The 18,925-nt window shown below is 45.1% G+C and overlaps 1 protein-coding gene across 2 annotated transcripts in view; it reads right to left on the bottom strand.

The window, feature by feature from the left end:
* The window catches only part of LOC115196684 (retinoic acid receptor alpha), a 173,903-nt gene that overhangs the window by 8,950 nt on the left and 146,028 nt on the right, over window positions 1–18,925 (bottom strand). For both annotated transcript variants that reach the window (XM_029757519.1, XM_029757526.1), the window contains one exon: window positions 12,920–13,068. In XM_029757519.1, coding sequence (XP_029613379.1) covers window positions 12,920–13,068 — 149 coding nt within the window. The remainder of the gene's footprint in view (window positions 1–12,919; window positions 13,069–18,925) is intronic.

The following is an 18,925-nucleotide window of genomic DNA, read 5'->3' as shown; positions in this document are numbered from 1 at the left end:
GTGACGAATAAACAGGCTGTAAAGAAAGAGAAACGTAGAGCAAACATGAACAGATGTGCAGCCAGATGCACAGGATGATGAACTGATGCCCTGCAGCAACTAAGAGTATTGCTTGTGGCGGTGATTTGTGTGCCCCTCTGGTGCTGCGCTTTGCCCAGCAATATCACTAATCCACTCCATCGCGCACGCCCACACACAAATGTGGGTGAGATTAAGTGGCGACAGCCCCTAATGTCGGCAGACCAGAGCTGGTGTGGGTGTGTGTGTGTGGTGGCAGAGCAGAGTTGGTATGGCTTCGGCAGCGTGCACAGGCCAGGTCAAACACTCCTCTGCTCTGAGCCCTGTATGAAGGTCAGGTGACCCGTTAAGCCCCTCCCTAACCCCCAACCAGGATCAGCAGAGCCAACATGGATGACTTGAAACGTACCATACGTTAGCAAACATAGCACATCTGATGTCGTCCATTTTGTGCCAAATGGCCCTGGTTTCCTCGACTTGTGGGCTTTGTAAAGGTAGGGAAATGCAACTGAATGCAGCCGGTGATGGAGTCAGTGTGGACATGATGGGGCGTGAATCTAGCCCCGTTCCACTGGGTGCGGTCACATAGTGAACATACTGTATGTAAGCCTACCCTCCCAGCAGAAGGTAGTCATGTTACGACAGGGGCACTGCCAATGTGGTGGGGGATGCCCTCTCCACATGCCAGAGGAGATTCCTGTGCCCAGTTTGGCAACAGCACTGCTTGGCATGGCAGTGGCACAACCATGAAAATCTCTCCAGTCAAGTTTAGCCCTTTTACTGGGTAAGCCTCCGTGCTATCACATTTATAGACTCAACTCCCACTGATTCGAACAGCAAATTCTTCAAAACATCTGGCATTAGTATCAGGTCAACTTGGAATCCATGGAAAACTAGTAGTAAGCACTAACTAAAATAAAAAGGTCTCTATTGTTGTGCTAGTGGTGTGTGTTTGATGCTTTATGGGATCATGCTGCCCTACACAGGCCAATCAGCATAAAACACAGGCCAATCAGCATCAAACACAGGCCAATCAGCATCAAACACAAGGCACAGATACAACAGAGCGAGACCTTACTCCTCGAGTTGAAGTCGGAAGTTTACTACATACACTTAGGTTGGAGTCATTAAAACTCGTTTTTCAACCCCTCCACAAACTATAGTTTTGGCAAGTTGGTTAGGACATCTACTTTGTGCATGACAAGTAATTTTTCCAACAATTGTTTACAGACAGATTATTTCACTTATAATACAATTCACTTATATCACAATTCCAGTGGGTCAGAAGTTTACATACACTAAGTTGACTGTGCCTTTAAACAGCTTGGAAAATTCCCGAAAATGATGTCATGGCTTTAGAAGCTTCTGATAGGCTAATTGACGTAATTTGAGTCAATTGGAGATGTACCTGTGGATGTATTTCAAGGCCTACCTTCAAACTCAGTGCCTCTTTGCTTGACATCATGGGAAAATCAAAAGAAAATCAGCCAAAACCTCAAAGAAAATTGTAGAACTCCACAAGTCTGGTTCATCCTTGGGAGCAATTTCCAAACGCCTGAAGGTACCACGTTCATCTGTACAAACAATAGTACGCAAGTATTAACACCATGGTACCACGTAGCCGTCATACCGCTCAGGAAGGAGACACGTTCTGTCTCCTAGAGATGAACGTACTTTGGTTCGAAAAGTGCAAATCAATCCCAGAACAACAGCAAAGGAGCTTGTGAAGATGCTGGAGGAAACAGGTACTAAAGTATCTATATCCACAGTAAATCAAGTCCTATATCGACATAACCTGAAAGGCCGCTCAGCAAGGAAGAAGCCACTGCTCCAAAACCGCCATAAAAAAGCCAGACTACGCTTTGCAACTGCACATGGGGACAAAGATCGTACTTTTTGGAGAAATATCCTCCCCATAGAACTGTTTGGCCATAATGACCATTGTTATGTTTGGAGGAAAAAGCGGGAGGCTTGCAAGCCGAAGAACACCATCCCAACCATGAAGCACGGGGGTGGCAGCATCATGTTGTGGGGGTGCTTTGCTGCAGGAGGGACTGGTGCACTTCACACAATAGATGGCATCATGAGGTAGGAAAATTATGTGGATATATTGAAGCAACATCTCAAGACATCAGTCAGGAAGTTAAAGCTTGGTTGCAAATGGACAATGACCCCAAGCATACTTCCAAAGTTGTGGCAAAATGGCTTAAGGACAACAAAGTCAAGATATTGGAGTGGCCATCACAAAGCCCTGACCTCAATCCCATAGAACATTCGTGGGCAGAACTGAAAAAGCGTGTGCGAGCAAGGAGGCCTACAAACCTGACTCAGTTACACCAGCTCTGTCAGGAGGAATGGACCAAAATTCACCCAACTTATTGTGGGAAGCTTGTGGAAGGCTACCCGAAACATTTGATCCAAGTTAAACAATTTAACGGCTACCAAATACACTCAATTAGTATGTAAACATCTGACCCACTGGGAATGTGATGAAAGAAATAACTATACTGTTATTCTGACATTTCACATTCTTAAAGTAAAGTGGTGATCCTAACTGACCTAAAACAGGGAATTTTTATGAGGATTAAATGTCAGGAATTGTGAAAAACTGAGTTTAAAATGTATTTGGCTAAGGTGTATGTAAACTTCTGACTTCAACTCTATCTAGGAACTGATCTAGAAAGACTAGCGCAGGTCAACACTCCCTACAAAGAGAGTGCGAGAGTGATACCCTCTCAATCCCTCAAATATTCATCACAATATCACAGCCCGTCCAACACATACCACAGCCGACATTAAATAATCATGGTAGAAAGAGGTGAGCTAGGTGACTTCGCCACGCTGCAAACACCGTGATCGTAAAACTCTCCTACCACTCTTCATGCAGTCCAGGGCTATGATTTTATTATGGCACCTAAGTGTACGTCCGAAAAGGCACCTCAAAAGGGTGAAATTTGGGATGCAGTCTCAGGGGGGAACTCTTTCTCTCTTATTCTGCTATGGGCCAGAATGAGGGTTCTAACCTGTAAGTGGCCATCTCGCATTCAGCTGGGTGGTTTGCTGATGCCTTATTGACACTCTTACTAGAGAGATCCTGGGTTTGAGGTCAGAGAGGAAGGACACCTCGACGGCACAATTCCACTAGAAGAGTGGTTCAAACTTTTTATAGTCCCGTACCCCTTCAAACATTAAACCTCCAGCTGCATACCCCCTCTAGCACCAGGGTCAGCGCACCCTCAAATGACTTTTTTTGCCATCATTGTAAGCCTGCCACACACACACTATACGATACATTTAAACATAAGAATGGGTGTTTTTGCTCTTTATTTAGCCATCTTACATATAAAACCTTATTTGTTCATAAATTGTGAATAACTCACCACAGACTTGAATGGATGCACATAACTCTGCAATGTTGGGTTGTATTGGAGAGAGTTTCCGTCTTAAATCATTTTCCACACAGTCTGTGCCTGTATTTAGTTCGTTTTCATGCTTGTGAAGCCCGAGAATACAGTCTCACATGGGTACGTGGTTGCAAAGGGCATCAGTGTTTTAACAGCACGACTTGCCAAGGAAAGAGCACAGCCCTATCCAGAAATCTGGCAGTGACTTCTGATTAAATTTAATTTTCACAGAACCGCTTGTTGCAATTTCGATGAGGCTCTCTTGTTCAGATATCAGTAAGTGGACTGGAGGCAGGGCATGAAAGGGATAATGAATCCAGTTGTTTGTGTCACCTGTTTTGGGAAAGTACCTGCGTAATTGCACACCCAGCTCACTCAGGTGCTTCGCTATATCACATTTGACATCGTCCGTAAGCTTGAGTTCATTTGCGCACAAAAAAACATACAATGATGGAAAGACCTGTGTTGTCGTCCTTGTTAATGCAGACAGAAAAGAGCTCCAACTTCTTAATCATACCCTCAATTTTGTCCCACGCATTGAATATAGTTGGAGAGTGTCCCTGTAATCCTAGATTAAGATCATTCAGCAGAGAAAAAACATCACCCAGATAGACCAGTCGTGTGAGAAACTCATCATCATGCAAGCAGTCAGACAAGTGAAAATTATGGTCAGTAAAAACTTTAAGCTGGTCTCTCTAAAAAAAAAAAAAAATGTGTCAATACTTTGCCCCTTGATAACCAGCGCACTTCTGTATGTTGTAAAAGCATTACATGATCGCTGCCCATATCATTGCATAATGCAGAAAATACACGAGAGCTCAGGGGCCTTGCTTTAACAAAGTTAACTATTTTCACTGTTGTGTAAATAATGTATTTCAAGCTGTCAGGCATTCCCTTGGCAGCAAGAGCCTCTCGGTGGATGCTGCAGTGTACCCAAGTGGCATCGGGAGCAACTGCTTGCACGCGCGTTAACACTCCACTATGTCTCCCTGTCATGGCTTTTGCGCCATCAGTGCAGATACCAACACATCTTGACCACCAAAGTCCATTTAATGTCACAAAGCAGTCATATATATATATATAAATAAAGAGAATCACATTTTTATTCAGCGTACCCCCGATGGCATTGAGGTATTTCCAGTTTGGGAATACCTGCACTAGAGGAACCAGACCGCGACGGGCCGTGCCGGAACCAGCTAGAACTAGCTTTGTTCGTTTATGGTTGTTTTACATTTGCAGTGGAACTGGAAACAGGACTAGGTTTCATTCGCGGGAAAAACTGATAGTGACGATTTTAGGAGAGCGACCGTTGACGCAATTCGACAGCGACATTGTTGTGATCCTTGGGAACTGCCATTTTTAAGTATGGAGGAGGGAGATGTAGTGGAGGCGTTATCCCGGCTATTTTGTGCCATCCTTTACATTTTTGTTTGTGGCCAGCAATGGAGAGTGAACAGAATAGAAGAGACAGCCGAAAAGAGCCTGAGAAATTCCCAACGTATCGACATGTGAAGAGAGGATAGTTTCAGCCTGTTGAAAGACCACCGTATGCGTCGAAAGGCTCTGCCCAGATGCTCAAAAGTCCATTATTCTGTTTTTGCTTTAGTGTTATTCGTTAGTGTAGCTGTACCGTTCGTAGTCAGATTTCCCTTCTCTTTTAAATATGGAACCATTGATTCGTGCATGAGTATTAACAACATACGCGACACACACTGTGACATCATTGCGTGACATCAATCGTTGAATACAGGCATTTGTAAACCCCACCCAACAGCCTACTTGGTTCGAGGACAGTACCAGATATCAAACGAGGCTGAGTATCCCGTTTGGTTCCAGGAATCAAGTGGGCCATGGGCAAATGGAAATGAAATAGGAACCGTGATAATCGCGGCACGGCCCTTCAGTGGAAAAGCCCTCTTAGCGACCTCTGATGGCTCCTAGCCGCCAAGCCACTGAGGGTGCATTTGCAGACGTGAAAGGAGAAAGAGGAGAAGGGGCGAAATGGTATAGAAGGGAGGGATAGGTTGAGTGGAGAGCACTTCTGTGCACATGGGAGTCCCTACGACACATATGGACCTCTGTTGAGAGGTGTACTACGCACACACACAAATGCACATGCACCCACTAAATAGTATGTTTCCTCGCTCTTGTTTAACAGCTACAGCTGTTAGTGGCCTGAAATCCCCGTGGACTGAAGTTCAGTAATTACAAAGTGTGAAGAATGTTCTGGCAGCAGAGGGCTGGTACCATGGTTGAAGACTGGCCTAGAGCACTGGAAGTACAACCACAGCTAAACAACTACAGGAGCTAGACCTTACAGCTCTGGAATTAAACGATACACTGTGGCTAAACTACAGGAGCTAGACTTTACAATACTGGAACTACAGCAATATAAAAGAGGGGGAATTAGCGCTTTACAGAAGAGAAGTGCTAATGCTAATAAAGGGACTAAAGCTGTGTTCGAATACTCACACTAACCGCACTATTTGTGAAGTAAATTGGGTTTATAGTATGCTTATTGGTCATAGTATGGATATAGTTAGTATGCCAAAGGTTCCCGGATGTCGTACTAAATTCGCCAAAATACGAAGTATACAAGCAGTTGACACTATTTCCGTGCTTTTAGGGCCCATAACGCTACTCTTCAGAAAACGGGCGTGGCTTCACAATGTTTCCAGATTTTAAGAAAACGGTGGGAAATATGCTGCCGAAGTCCGGCGAGAGCGGATACAAATTCATTGCGTTAGCTAATTATGACAAATGTTAATAAAATGTTGAGCAATGGTAATAAAGTAATGACTTTTCAAATAAGTTACATTACACGTTATGTTGGCTGACAATTTGTTAGCGACGCTATCCTTACGAGCTGCATAGCATTTCAGCAGTATGTACCGGTATGTACTGAGCTGGTCATGGGTGCACCTCAGCCACGCTCAAGGTCCTAAACGATATCACTACCGCCATCGATAAAAGACAATACTGTGCAGCCATATTCATCGACCTGGCCAAGGCTTTCGACTCTGTCAATCACCACATTCTTATCGGAAGACTCAACAGCCTTGGTTTCTCAAATGACTGCCCCGCCTGGTACACCATCTATTTCTCAGAGAGTTTAGTGTGTCAAATCGGAGGGTCTGTTGTCCGGACCTCTGGCAGTCTCTATGGGGGTGCCACAGGGTTCAATTTTTGGGCTGACTCTTTTCTCTGTATACATCAATGATGACGCTCTTGCTGCTGGTGATTCTCTGATCCACCTCTACACAGACGACACCATTCTGTATACATCTGGCCCTTCTTTGGACACTGTGCTAACTAACCTCCAGACGAGCTTCAATGCCGTACAACTTTCCTTCCGTGGCCTCCAACTGCTCTAAATGCAAGTAAAACTAAATGCATGCTCATCAACCGATCGCTGCCCGCACCTGCCCGCCCGTCCAGCATCACTACTCTGGACGGTTCTGACTTAGAATATGTGGACAACTACAAATACCTAGGTGTCTGGTTAGACTGCAAACTCTCCTTCCAGACTCACAATAAGCATCTCCAATCCAAAATGAAATCTAGCACGCGCTCCAGCAAGTACATTTCACTGGTTACCCCCAAAGCCAATTCCTCCTTTGGCCGCCTTTCCTTCCAGTTCTCTGCTGCCAATGACTAGAACGAATTGCAAAAATCACTGAAGCTGGAGGCACATTATCTCCTTCACTAACTTTAAGCATCAGCTGTCAGAGCAGCTCACAGATCACTGCACCTGTACATAGCCCACCTGTAAATAGCACATCCAACTACCTGATCCCCATATTCTTTATTTATTTTTTGCTCCTTTGCACCCCAGTATCTCTACTTGCACATTCATCTTCTGCACATCTATCACTCCAGTGTTTAATTGCTAAATTGTAATTACTTCGCCACTACGGCCTATTTATTGCCTTACCTCCCTAATCTTACCTCATTTGCACACACTGTATATAGACTTTTCTATTGTGTTATTGACTGTACGTTTGTTTATTCCATGTGTAACTCTGTGTTGTTTGTGTCGCACTGCTTTGCTTCATCTTGGCCAGGTCGTATAGGTATATGATATATATATACTGCTCAAAAAAATAAAGGGAACACTTAAACAACACATCCTAGATCTGAATGAAAGAAATAATCTTATTAAATACTTTTTTCTTTACATAGTTGAATGTGCTGACAACAAAATCACACAAAAATAATCAATGGAAATCCAATTTATCAACCCATGGAGGTCTGGATTTGGAGTCACACTCAAAATGAAAGTGGAAAACCACACTACAGGTTGATCCAACTTTGATGTAATGTCCTTAAAACAAGTCAAAATGAGGCTCAGTAGTGTGTGTGGCCTCCATGTGCCTGTATGACCTCCCTACAATGCCTGGGCATGCTCCTGATGAGGTGGCGGATGGTCTCCTGAGGGATCTCCTCCCAGACCTGGACTAAAGCATCCGCCAACTCCTGGACAGTCTGTGATGCAACGTGGCGTTGGTGGATGGAGCGAGACATGATGTCCCAGATGTGCTTAATTGGATTCAGGTCTGGGGAACAGGCGGGCCAGTCCATAGCATCAATGCCTTCCTCTTGCAGTAACTGCTGACACACTCCAGCCACATGAGGTCTAGCATTGTCTTGCATTAGGAGGAACCCAGGGCCAACCGCACCAGCATATGGTCTCACAAGGGGTCTGAGGTTCTCATCTCGGTACCTAATGGCAGTCAGGCTACCTCTGGCGAGCACATGGAGGGCTGTGCGGCCCCCCAAAGAAATGCCACCCCACACCATGACTGACCCACCGCCAAACCGGTCATGCTGGAGGATGTTGCAGGCAGCAGAACGTTCTCCACGGTGTCTCCAGACTCTGTCACGTCTGTCACGTGCTCAGTGTGAACCTGCTTTCATCTGTGAAGAACACAGGGCGCCAGTGGCGAATTTGCCTATCTTGGTGTTCTCTGGCAAATGCCAAACGTCCTGCACGGTGTTGGGCTGTAAGCACAACCCCCACCTGTGGACGTCGGGCCCTCATACCACCCTCATGGAGTCTGTTTCTGACCATTTGAGCAGACACATGCACAATTGTGGCCTGCTGGAGGTCATTTTGCAGGGCTCTGGCAGTGCTCCTCCTGCTCCTCCTTGCAAAAAGGCGGAGGTAGCGGTCCTGCTGCTGGGTTGTTGCCCTCCTACGGCCTCCTCCACGTCTCCTGATGTACTGGCCTGTCTCCTGGTAGCGCCTCCATGCTCTGGACACTACGCTGACAGACACAGCAAATCTTCTTGCCACAGCTCGCATTGATGTGCCATCCTGGATGAGCTGCACTACCTGAGCCACTTGTGTGGGTTGTAGACTCCGTCTCATGCTACCACTAGAGTGAAAGCACCGCCAGCATTCAAAAGTGACCAAAACATCAGCCAGGAAGTGTAAGAACTGAGAAGTGGTCTGTGGTCACCACCTGCCGAACCACTCCTTTATTGGGGGTGTCTTGCTAATTGCCTATAATTTCCACCTGTTGTCTATTCCATTTGCACAACAGCATGTGAAATTTATTGTCAATCAGTGTTGCTTCCTAAGTGGACCGTTTGATTTCACAGAAGTGTGATTGACTTGGAGTTACATTGTGTTGTTTAAGTGTTCCCTTTATTTTTTTGAGCAGTGTATATATAGATAGATATAAATATAAAAAAATTAAAAGTTAGCTAGTTACCTAAAGTTAGTTGGCTACTAAGACATCTAACTTGCCAGGCAGTATTTTAACTATATGCCATCTAACTACCCAACATTTATTGACTTGATTATTCACATCATTCATAGCTAAGTTGTACAGTCGTTGTGCGTTCTCAATGGACATTGTTAATTCTGGCTATCTACTCCGATTTCAGAGCACTCTCGTCTGAGTGTGCCAGAGAGCAGAATAACTACATTTACAAAACGCTCAACACCCGTTAAACATCGGCAAAAAAAAAAAAAACGGAATTCAATTGTTGCCAGCAGAACAGTTACCAACGCTCTGGATAACCAGCTCTGTTACAGCGTGTAAAATGGTCAGAGTGAGGTGTTCTCTCATTTGTGTCTGGAAGTAGCTAGCCAACATTAGCCAGTTAGCTTGGGTGCTTGACTACCGTTGTGATGGTCAGAACGCTCGGATCAACCCTACTCTGCCAGAGCGTCCAATGTGCGCTCTGAACGCTCCGAATTTCAAAACGGGGGAGAAGGTCTAGGTTTGGTGAGGGTTAAAAGTGCACATACAGATGTCGGGAACACAAACTACACTGCCCATAAACACACCTGAAAACACACACACACACACACACACACACACACACACACACACACACCAGGCAGAATGCCCGGTGGAACCCATGGGTTAAGGGTCTATAAATAAAGAGGGGATGACAGAAAGAGAGAGAGATAGGAAGAGAGCAAGAGAGAGAGCATGAGATAGAGGCAGCGAGCACGAGCGAGATAGAATGAAGAGAGACATGGGGAAGTGTTCAGGTAGATAAAGAGCAAAAGAAAGATGAAAATATAGAGAGAAAGATTATCAGAGAGAGATAGAGAAAGAGAGACGCAGAGAAGGATGAGACAGAAGAGAGGAGAGCCTGACATGACTCTGTGGACCTATATCTGATATGGGATCCTTGATCTCTTCCTGGCCACCGGCCGACCCATGGGAGCCTGCGATTGACCCTGGTGCGACCTGGGACAGGGGATCTACTCACGTTACGGTGACCTTCTACCGTGGGGGGAGGGGGTCAACACCCGTACACCATTCCACTCCATACATCATACCGTGTCCTGCCTTCCCCGTCCTGTAAGCCTCTTTAGCTGCAGCACTAATCCTAGCCCCCGGTAACAGCCTGGGGTGTGTGTGTGTGTGTGTGTGTGTGTGTGTGTGTGTGTGTGTGTGTGTGTGTGTGTGTGTATACATGCATGCGTACAAAACAGATTGTGTATATGCACAGGGGTCACAGTATGTCGTGTGTATGTAACATGGCTAAATATTCTGCCCTAATCTATGTGCTCTCTGTCACCTCTGGGTCTGCATGGCAAACGGCCAAGGAACACAAGTAAAATACTCAAGGGCCAGTCAGCCCTTCCCCCTGTTGAGGGGCCAAAATCTTGGTCTCTCTCTCGCACAGTATCTAGCGGACTGACTATTGGAATGTGTGAGAGAATAATACTACCGCAGCATTGATTGGCATCTGTATTCGAAACTTGTTCCCTGAAGAGAACTCTGATGCCATCGACACGCATGTATGATCTCTTTGGTTATGTGTAGTGGTTCAGCGTGAACTCTGATGACACGGTATGCAAGGGTTTCCTTTGTGCCGTCTCAGGAATGCGGTCTTATCTCTATTGTACCCAGCCCACCACCTCAAGTCTTCACACATAGAGGTGACCCCCTTTCTTTAGGATGTCGGCTGGTTCCATCTGATTGGATATGTTAGTTTTATTACCTAATCTGTGGCTTGGTCAAAAATTGATTTTGAATACAAACAAGTCAGATCTGGTAGAAATGGAATGAAGGTCTGTTGTTTGCTCTTCTCCTGCGCATGCAAATGGGTTTCAGGAAAACGCTTCTCTCTTTTAGGACTCCCGAGTGGCGCAGCGGTCTTAGGCACTGCACCTCAGTGCTAGAGGCGTCACTACAGACCCTGGTTCGATTCCAGGCTGTATCATAGCCGGCTGTGATTGGGAGTCCCATAGGGCGGCGCACAATTGGCCCAACGTCGTCCGGGTTAGGGTTTGGCCGGGGTAGGCCGTCATTGCAAATAAGAATTTGTTCTTAACTGACTTGCCTAGTAAAATAAAGGTTAAGTAAAACAAATAAAAAATAAAGTCTATGGCCTAGTGGGTCCGTTTTGTTCATGCTTGTTGGATGCATTTGCAGTTCGTTTTGGTTTTGTTTCGGATTAATTTGAATCCAAAATAAATGGTAAATAATGTAGTGTCATTTTGGATTGGCTTTTATAGATGCTAACCTCCCCTGTTATTGGCATGTCCTGAGGGTATGATCTTTGATCCTCTGTAACTTTCTTACTCATCATTATTCATAATCCATAATTACGGTAGCATCCACATTCATGTAGAAGTGTTCAGAAACATTCTATTCTTATTTACAATAAGTGACTCCAAAATGACAAAACATTATTTACCATTCATTTCTAATCGGGCACAAAGTAATCTGAAACATAACCAAAACTACCTGCAAATGCATCCAATAAGTTTGTAGAGTCACAAAGATGATGCAGTCATTGCATGTTAGGAATATGGGACCAAATACTAAAAACTTGACTATTTTATTTATAACCATCTTCATGGGTGTCAATAATTTTCACCCCTACCTTTTTGAGAAGAAAAATGACTACCAGTTAAACAGAATCTGTTGTGTTCGTATAAATATATAATTCACCCCAAAATGTGGCATACAATATAGCTCAGTATTTTAATCATTTATTTTACACAGTCATTATTGCTTATCTTTATCAAAAAGGGATCAATCAATATTACCACACTACACGAGCAGCTGTGAACACACTCATCAGGTTTGAATGCCTGTATACATCATTAGATTATACTGGATGCGTATGTTGATTAGTGTTCCTCGGCCGTTTCGACAGCTCTGTTATTAGGGATGACAACTAACGACTGCACATTTGCAGACAGCCAATTCCCCTAAATCTGGGGATGGGTGTGTGTGGGGAATGAGCGTTCCAATTTGCAACAAACAAAAAAATCGAATAAAAATAGAGAGAAGCCTCCAGCAACAACAACAACAAACAATACAAAAATGAAAAGTAGACCACAGATACACGTCCTCCCGGGACCCAAAAGAAAGAAACAATCATAGAGAAAAAAAAGGAGGGAGAAAAAAAACATGCAAATTTAATGAAGACGTGCGTTTTTCTTCCAGGAGAGATAGAAGGGTTTGCGTGGGAACAGGAGAGGACTGTGCGCCTACCTAACCATCGAACACGCACACGGGAGGGGGGAACTGTGTAGTCGCACTAGTTAGGCTAGTACTAACCTGTGCTTTACCTCAGTCCCAGTGGAGGGCCAATATACATTTAGATGCTGGCAGCCTTCAATTATTGAGGATACTTCAGATAGCAAGCTGGTGCTCAATCTGGTAGCGGGAGGCTTTTCCAGGCAATATAGTCAGATTAGGCAGTCGACACAGTTATGGCAATGGTGTATAACTCTGGTACATGCTTTAATCTCTCCTCAGCACTTGACTGATATTTAAAGTCATTCACTGGCCTGAGAGTTCAGGTTCACCGAGTCCTGGGGGGCACACAGACAGACAGACAGACAGACAGACAGACAGACAGACAGACAGACAGACAGACAGACAGACAGACAGACAGACAGACAGGCGAGGGAAGAGTGAGAATGAGCGAGCCGGCAAAAGGGAGGGAGGTGAAGACGGAGAGATACAACGCGAGATGGATGGAGAGAAAAAGAGCACGGCCAAGTGTCTCACCTTGCAGCCCTCGCAGGCGCTGACTCCATAGTGGTATCCCGAGGACTTGTCCGCACAAACGAAGCAGGGTTTGTAGATTCGCGGGGGAGGAGGTGGCGAGGGGGGACTGGGGACTATCTCCTCCGAGCTGGTGCTCTGGGTCTCTATGGCTGCAGAGAGAGAGAGAGAGAGAGAGAGAGAGAGAGAGAGAAAGGGGAGCGAGAGATTAGGTTAGCTGAATCTATAGGGCTGGATGAACTTAAAGACATACAACTATGCTATTAATTAGCCTAATCACCGATTAAGACATGGCGGAAATGAGTGACAACGGCACATTGCAACAAGTGGACCGTATGAAAGATTCAGTGGAACCACAGTTGGTAATTGGGTAGGTAACTTGTAACACAGCTCACTTAAATAATTACCACACTTTCTGATGTAACTGCATGTTGAGAGAGAGAGAGAGAGAGAGAGAGAGAGAGAGAGAGAGAGAGAGAGAAAGAAAGAAAGAAAGAAAGAAAGAGAGAGACCGAGGTTAAGTGAGAGATTTAAATAGATCAAAAGAGAATTAGGATGAAAGCGAGTGAATGACAATACGAGCCGCTTCACTTTCACGTAATGGCTGCCAAAGGTGTTTCCATCAAATATTAACTCTGGGGTAGGAAGGCAATCAATACTTCCTCATTTCGTTTTTTTTGTTTTTGTAATTTGGAAATATTTCTATCGTTTTTCTTTCCCTTTGAAAATGTGGAGTAGGTCACGTAGATCATTAGGAAAAATCTAAATGAATCCCTTTTATAGATGACATTTTAAGGCAGCAAAATGTGAAGACTGTACGGCGTGTAGACTTTCACCAGCGACTGTATGCGTTCTAAAAAGGGGACATGCCTTCAGTGTGATGAGAAACAGTCATCTTTGTAATCACAGTCCATCATGTAATCTCCTCCACTACTTGGAAGAGGGGCTTACATCATGTGGAAGGATGTGAGAGGCAGACCCTGAACGCACGCACACACACACACACTCACGCAGGCTCACATACAGGTTACATTCATGTACACACAACACACCTTCAATCTTTCAGAGCTCTCCTAGTGTGTGTGTGTGTGTGTGTTTAGGGGTCAGACTGAACACTGGTGTTAGTAAGTGCTCTAGTTTTACCCCAGGACTCAAAAGAACCTGCAAGGCAGCATGAGAGAACGAACGGGGAAAGGAACACACACACAAACAAACCTTCACCTGACCCAAGAACACATATCTCTGGCCCTAACCCACCATGTGAAAGTTGATGCATGAATCTGTCCTACATGTTCTAGTGTGTGTGAGAGAGAGACTTCTCAGTGTACAATCTTACTTGTTTCCATCATTACCACACTAAACCCCCACACATTCTTCTACCTTCCACTCATCTCTTTCACTCCCTCTGCATTTACCTCCCCCTGCATCTCTCCTTTTCTCTCTCCCTCTCCAGATTCTTTCCATTCTCTCTCTACATAGCTAACACCCTGCCCCCCACATTTGCTATTCCCCCTGTACTTCTGTCCTCCAATCCCCAGCCATGTTCCCCTCTGCCCTTTCCCCTTTGACCCCCAGTCATCTCCGGTCCCCGCCCTTACCGGCTTCCCCTCTATATCTCCTGACATAACACACATTCCAGGGGTGTCTGCACCCCCCCCCCCACTTTTTTTCTGCAAGCTCAGTCCACCTTCCCATCAGTGCTGGATAGGTGCCAACAATAACACCGTATAGGGTCTGGGGGAATTCCAAAACCATTACATTTGTGTGTGTGCGCGCGCGCGCGTGCGTGCGTGTGTGTGTGTGTGTGTGTGTGTGTGTGGGAATGTGTGTGATGAGAGAGTTGGGGAGTGTGTGCATACATTATGGTCTACAAAGTATTATTTTCAAAACAGACAATGTTTTCGCTCTGTGTGAGAATGAAACGAGAGGAAAAAGTTGAGGAAGGAAGACATGGGGGGGGGGGGGGAGACACGGAGAGTCCGGAAGAACATGAGAAAGAGAGCGAAACCGAGGATGACGAAAAACGAGAGAGACCATCTAGGATCACTCCAGTGATCGCTGGGTTTGGAACAGATGATGAGCAGGACCACTAGAAAAACATGGCACGCCCAAGCCATGCTCCGTTTTTCCTACTGACAATTTATTCAACATTAATTAAATGTAAAAAAAAAAAAAGTAGCTAGGCAAGTCAGTTAAGAACAAATTCTTATTTACAATGACGGCCTACTCCGGCCAAACACGGACGACGCTGGGCCAATTGTGCGCCACCCTATGGGACTCACGGCCGGATGTGATGCAGCCTGGATTCGAACCAGGTACTGCAGTGACACCTCTTGCACTGAGATGCAGTGTCTTAGACCACTGAGCCACTCAGGAGCATAAATACAGGGGAGAGAAAGAAAAAAAAACTAGACGAGAAAACAATGTATTCACTGCCTGTTGTCCTGCCAAGGCCCTTCCTCTAGTGTCCTCGGTCGCTCTGAGTAGCTCAAACACAAAACATAGAAAAACAAGAAAAGGAATAAAACTAGACAAATCCACAATGGAAAAGGTCTGGCTGTCTGGGTCTCGGGATGCTGGAATTCAGACTAGCCCAAATGCTACCAGATCGCCCCATCACTTTGTCATTTAGTACAGATCCCGAATCAGAGGTAATGAGAGCGTCTCTACGATGCTAACTGGAGGATCCATTCAGTTTTGGACCCGAGAACAGTGGTTCAGGTGTGTGGAGGGGGAAGTGAATGTGTTTTCCTTGCAGGTCAATTATCAATTGATTTTCCAGCAGCAACTATGAGGATTACTGTCTGGGATGTACTAAACTTTTTATAGATGTCTAGATATATAGATACTAGTCGATCACTATGATGAATGGTACCAGTTCTATTTCCCATTTGAGCCTGATCTACTTTTTCAGTCTATACTCAGCTGCATCTTTCCAAGTATATCCACTACCTAAACCAGCCGGTGTTTCCTGTGTTCAAAATAAGCCAGGGTGTCACTGAAAACACACCAGCCCTAACAGAGACAGAAAGAAGACTAGAGAGAGGAGGATGTGAAGTCTTTATCTCCTCTCCAGGCGCGCACACACACACACACACACACACACACACACACACACACACACACACACACACACACACACACACACACACACACACACACACACACACACACACACACACAGGAAACGAGTGACGGTGACGGTTGAGGCTTCAGTGCTGTCTTTGTGCCAGCTAAGGGAGGTATTTTGGGTAGGTAGACACACAGAAAAAAGGGGCGACAGAGAAAGCGGGCTCAGAAACAAGATGAAAGAGAGCGATGGTGAGAGATACGCTGTAGGTGAAAAGAAAAAGGGTGTGTGAGAGAGGGACACTGATGTTGTGCTGCTATACGGTATCAAACCAACCCGTTTCAAGGTAAAAAAAACAAAACACAGGAAGTAAGACATTTCAAACAAGTAAGTAAGACATTTTCCTCCTCTTTCCCCTTGCTTATTTCACATGACACTCAATCCATTTTCTCACCCCTCTCTCACCCTCTCCATCGCTGTTCCTCTCACACTTTTCTCTCCTTCCCTCTCCTGCCTTCGCACTCAGTCTTTTTGTGTGCGCGCCAGCCCCCTGCTCCCTGGAGCCCTGTCTGACCTCTTTTCTGCCAAGCTCTCCTTGTAGGAGTCCTGACTCTTGTATGAGTGGCACATTAGAGGGTGAAATGGGGACGTCCTCACATGGAACTCTACCTGCACGCCTGGGGCTACGCCACCCAAACTGGTCCCAGACACCATGTGTTAAACTAAACCATGTGTAATAACAAAACCAGGATTTTATTAGATGAAAGCCAAACTGATCAGTTCATCACTAATCAAACCTCCCTAGGTAGGCGATGGACACCTGCTATAGTGAGCTAGCTTCGCTAACGACTAGCCTCCGCAAGCTTTCTTGTCATCTCAGCTAAAAATGGGGACATTTGAGAAGAAGCCAACAAGATGCCAAAAGGCAGTTCACCCTGATCAAGGACATGGCTGGACTATAATGAACGGCGCCAAAGTGCTTCTTGACTTGGATCTCAAAAGGGAGTTCCCACTCAGTACTTTAATAAATCATATCAAATTGTATTTGTCACAAGCGCCGAATACAGTAGGTGTAGACATTACCGTGAAATGCTGACTTACAAACCCTTAAGCAACAATGGGGATTTTTTATTTTTTTAAAGTGCGCAAATATTTGCTAAAATCATAACAATAAAAACTATAAAACAGGGGGTATACAGGGGGTAGCGGTACCCAGTCGAGGTAATTGAGATAATATGAACATGTAGGTATGGGTAAAATGACTATGCATAGATAATAAACAGTGAGTAGCAGTAGTGTAAAAAAGGGGGTCAATGCAAATAGTCCGGGTAGGCATTTGATTGACTGTTTAGCAGTCATATCACTTGGGGATAGAAGCTGTTAAGGAGCCTTTTGGACCTAGACTTGGCGCTCCGGTACCGCTTTCTGTGCGGTAGCAGAGAGAACAGTCTATGACTAGGGTGGCTGGAGTCTTCCTCCTTAGGGCCTTCCTCTGACACTGCCTGGTATAGAGGTCCTGGATGGCAGGAAGCTTGGCCCCAGTGATGCGCTGGGCAGTACGCACTACCCTCTGTAGTGCCTAGTGGTCGGATGCCGAGCAGTTGCCATACCAAGCGGTGATGCAACCACTCAGGATGCTCTCGAGGGTGCAGCTGTAGAACTTTTTGAGGATCTGAGGACCCATGGAAGGCAGACTCAATTAGACACCAGCATCACATAGGACTTTTTCCTTCCCTCTTTCTTTCCAGAAGTCCCATCAGGCAAAATTATGTATGTCCTCTCTCGCCACCACTTCCTCCCTCGCTTTTTGCATAGTCTCGATTCCAAACACAAGCGTTTTCATGGAGGCATGCTAACTGTGGGCGAGCCATTGTCAAAGCATGACCAGGAGTTTCTGTTGTTGTTGAATAAAGCAAAGCCTTTCCTCTCTGAATCTGGCTTACTCTTCACGTTTTCTGTTCTTGTTAATTCGTAATTATTGGATCGTCGAGCATAAAATTTCAGTTCCATGCAGCACATCACCCACAACCCTGGTGATGTCAGCACAACCCTGACCAAAACAGCTATTGTTAAAAAGATCCAGTATGGTGCTTTCCGGGTGACCGGACCAACTTCACATAGAAATATTATAGATCTTTCATTCTCTTTGAAAGCAAGTCTGACAAGCAGTAGATCTGTTGTTTGTGCTCCATTTCTATGCTTCCCGTTCCTAAGTTTAGCTTTCGCATATGTTTTGTTTCACTTTTGTACACCGGCTTCAAAACAGCTAAAAATATGATATCTTTGGACATAGATAATATATTTCACAGCAGTTTAGATTGACTCTCTACACTATACACTGCTTGTTTTGCCACGTAAACCGAAATTAGGCGAACATGATAGAATTTTATCAACCATGTAATGGCAGAGCGATTTCTACATATTGCGCATTTAAGAGTTAAATAAAGGTAAAAGGAAAAAAAATTAAGCGCTTCCTTAGCTGCTCATTGTAAGAGCCGATCACATGGAGTGCTGATCACCTGACCAGACTGTGACGGAGTGGGGGTTGCATGGTGGAGAGGGGGAGGGGTCAGAGGGCTCTCATATTTCCCTTAACCCCCCTGGGCCCTGTTGACCTGTCTGTCTGCCTGGCGTGACCTTGTGCTTGCACCATTTGACCCCTAGCTGACAGATGGGCCTGTTTGGCTGGCTGAGAGGGACATTAGTGTCGGATCTGAGGGTCGCTTCACAGAGACACAGACAAAAAACAATCACGTATAAGGTTGAAGTCCGAAGTTTACATACACCTTAGCCAAGTACATTTGAACTCAGTTTCACAATTCCTGACATTTAATCCTAGTAAAAAATCCATGTCTTAGGTCAGTTAGGATCACCACTTTATTTCAAGAATGTGAAATGTCAGAATAACACTAGAGAGAATGATTTTTTTCAGCTTTTAT

Source organism: Salmo trutta, chromosome 1 (assembly GCF_901001165.1).
Source record: "Salmo trutta chromosome 1, fSalTru1.1, whole genome shotgun sequence".
NCBI lineage: Eukaryota > Metazoa > Chordata > Actinopteri > Salmoniformes > Salmonidae > Salmo > Salmo trutta.
The sequence above is the reverse complement of the archived record's forward strand: the minus strand, read 5'-3'. Positions and strand labels throughout refer to the sequence as shown.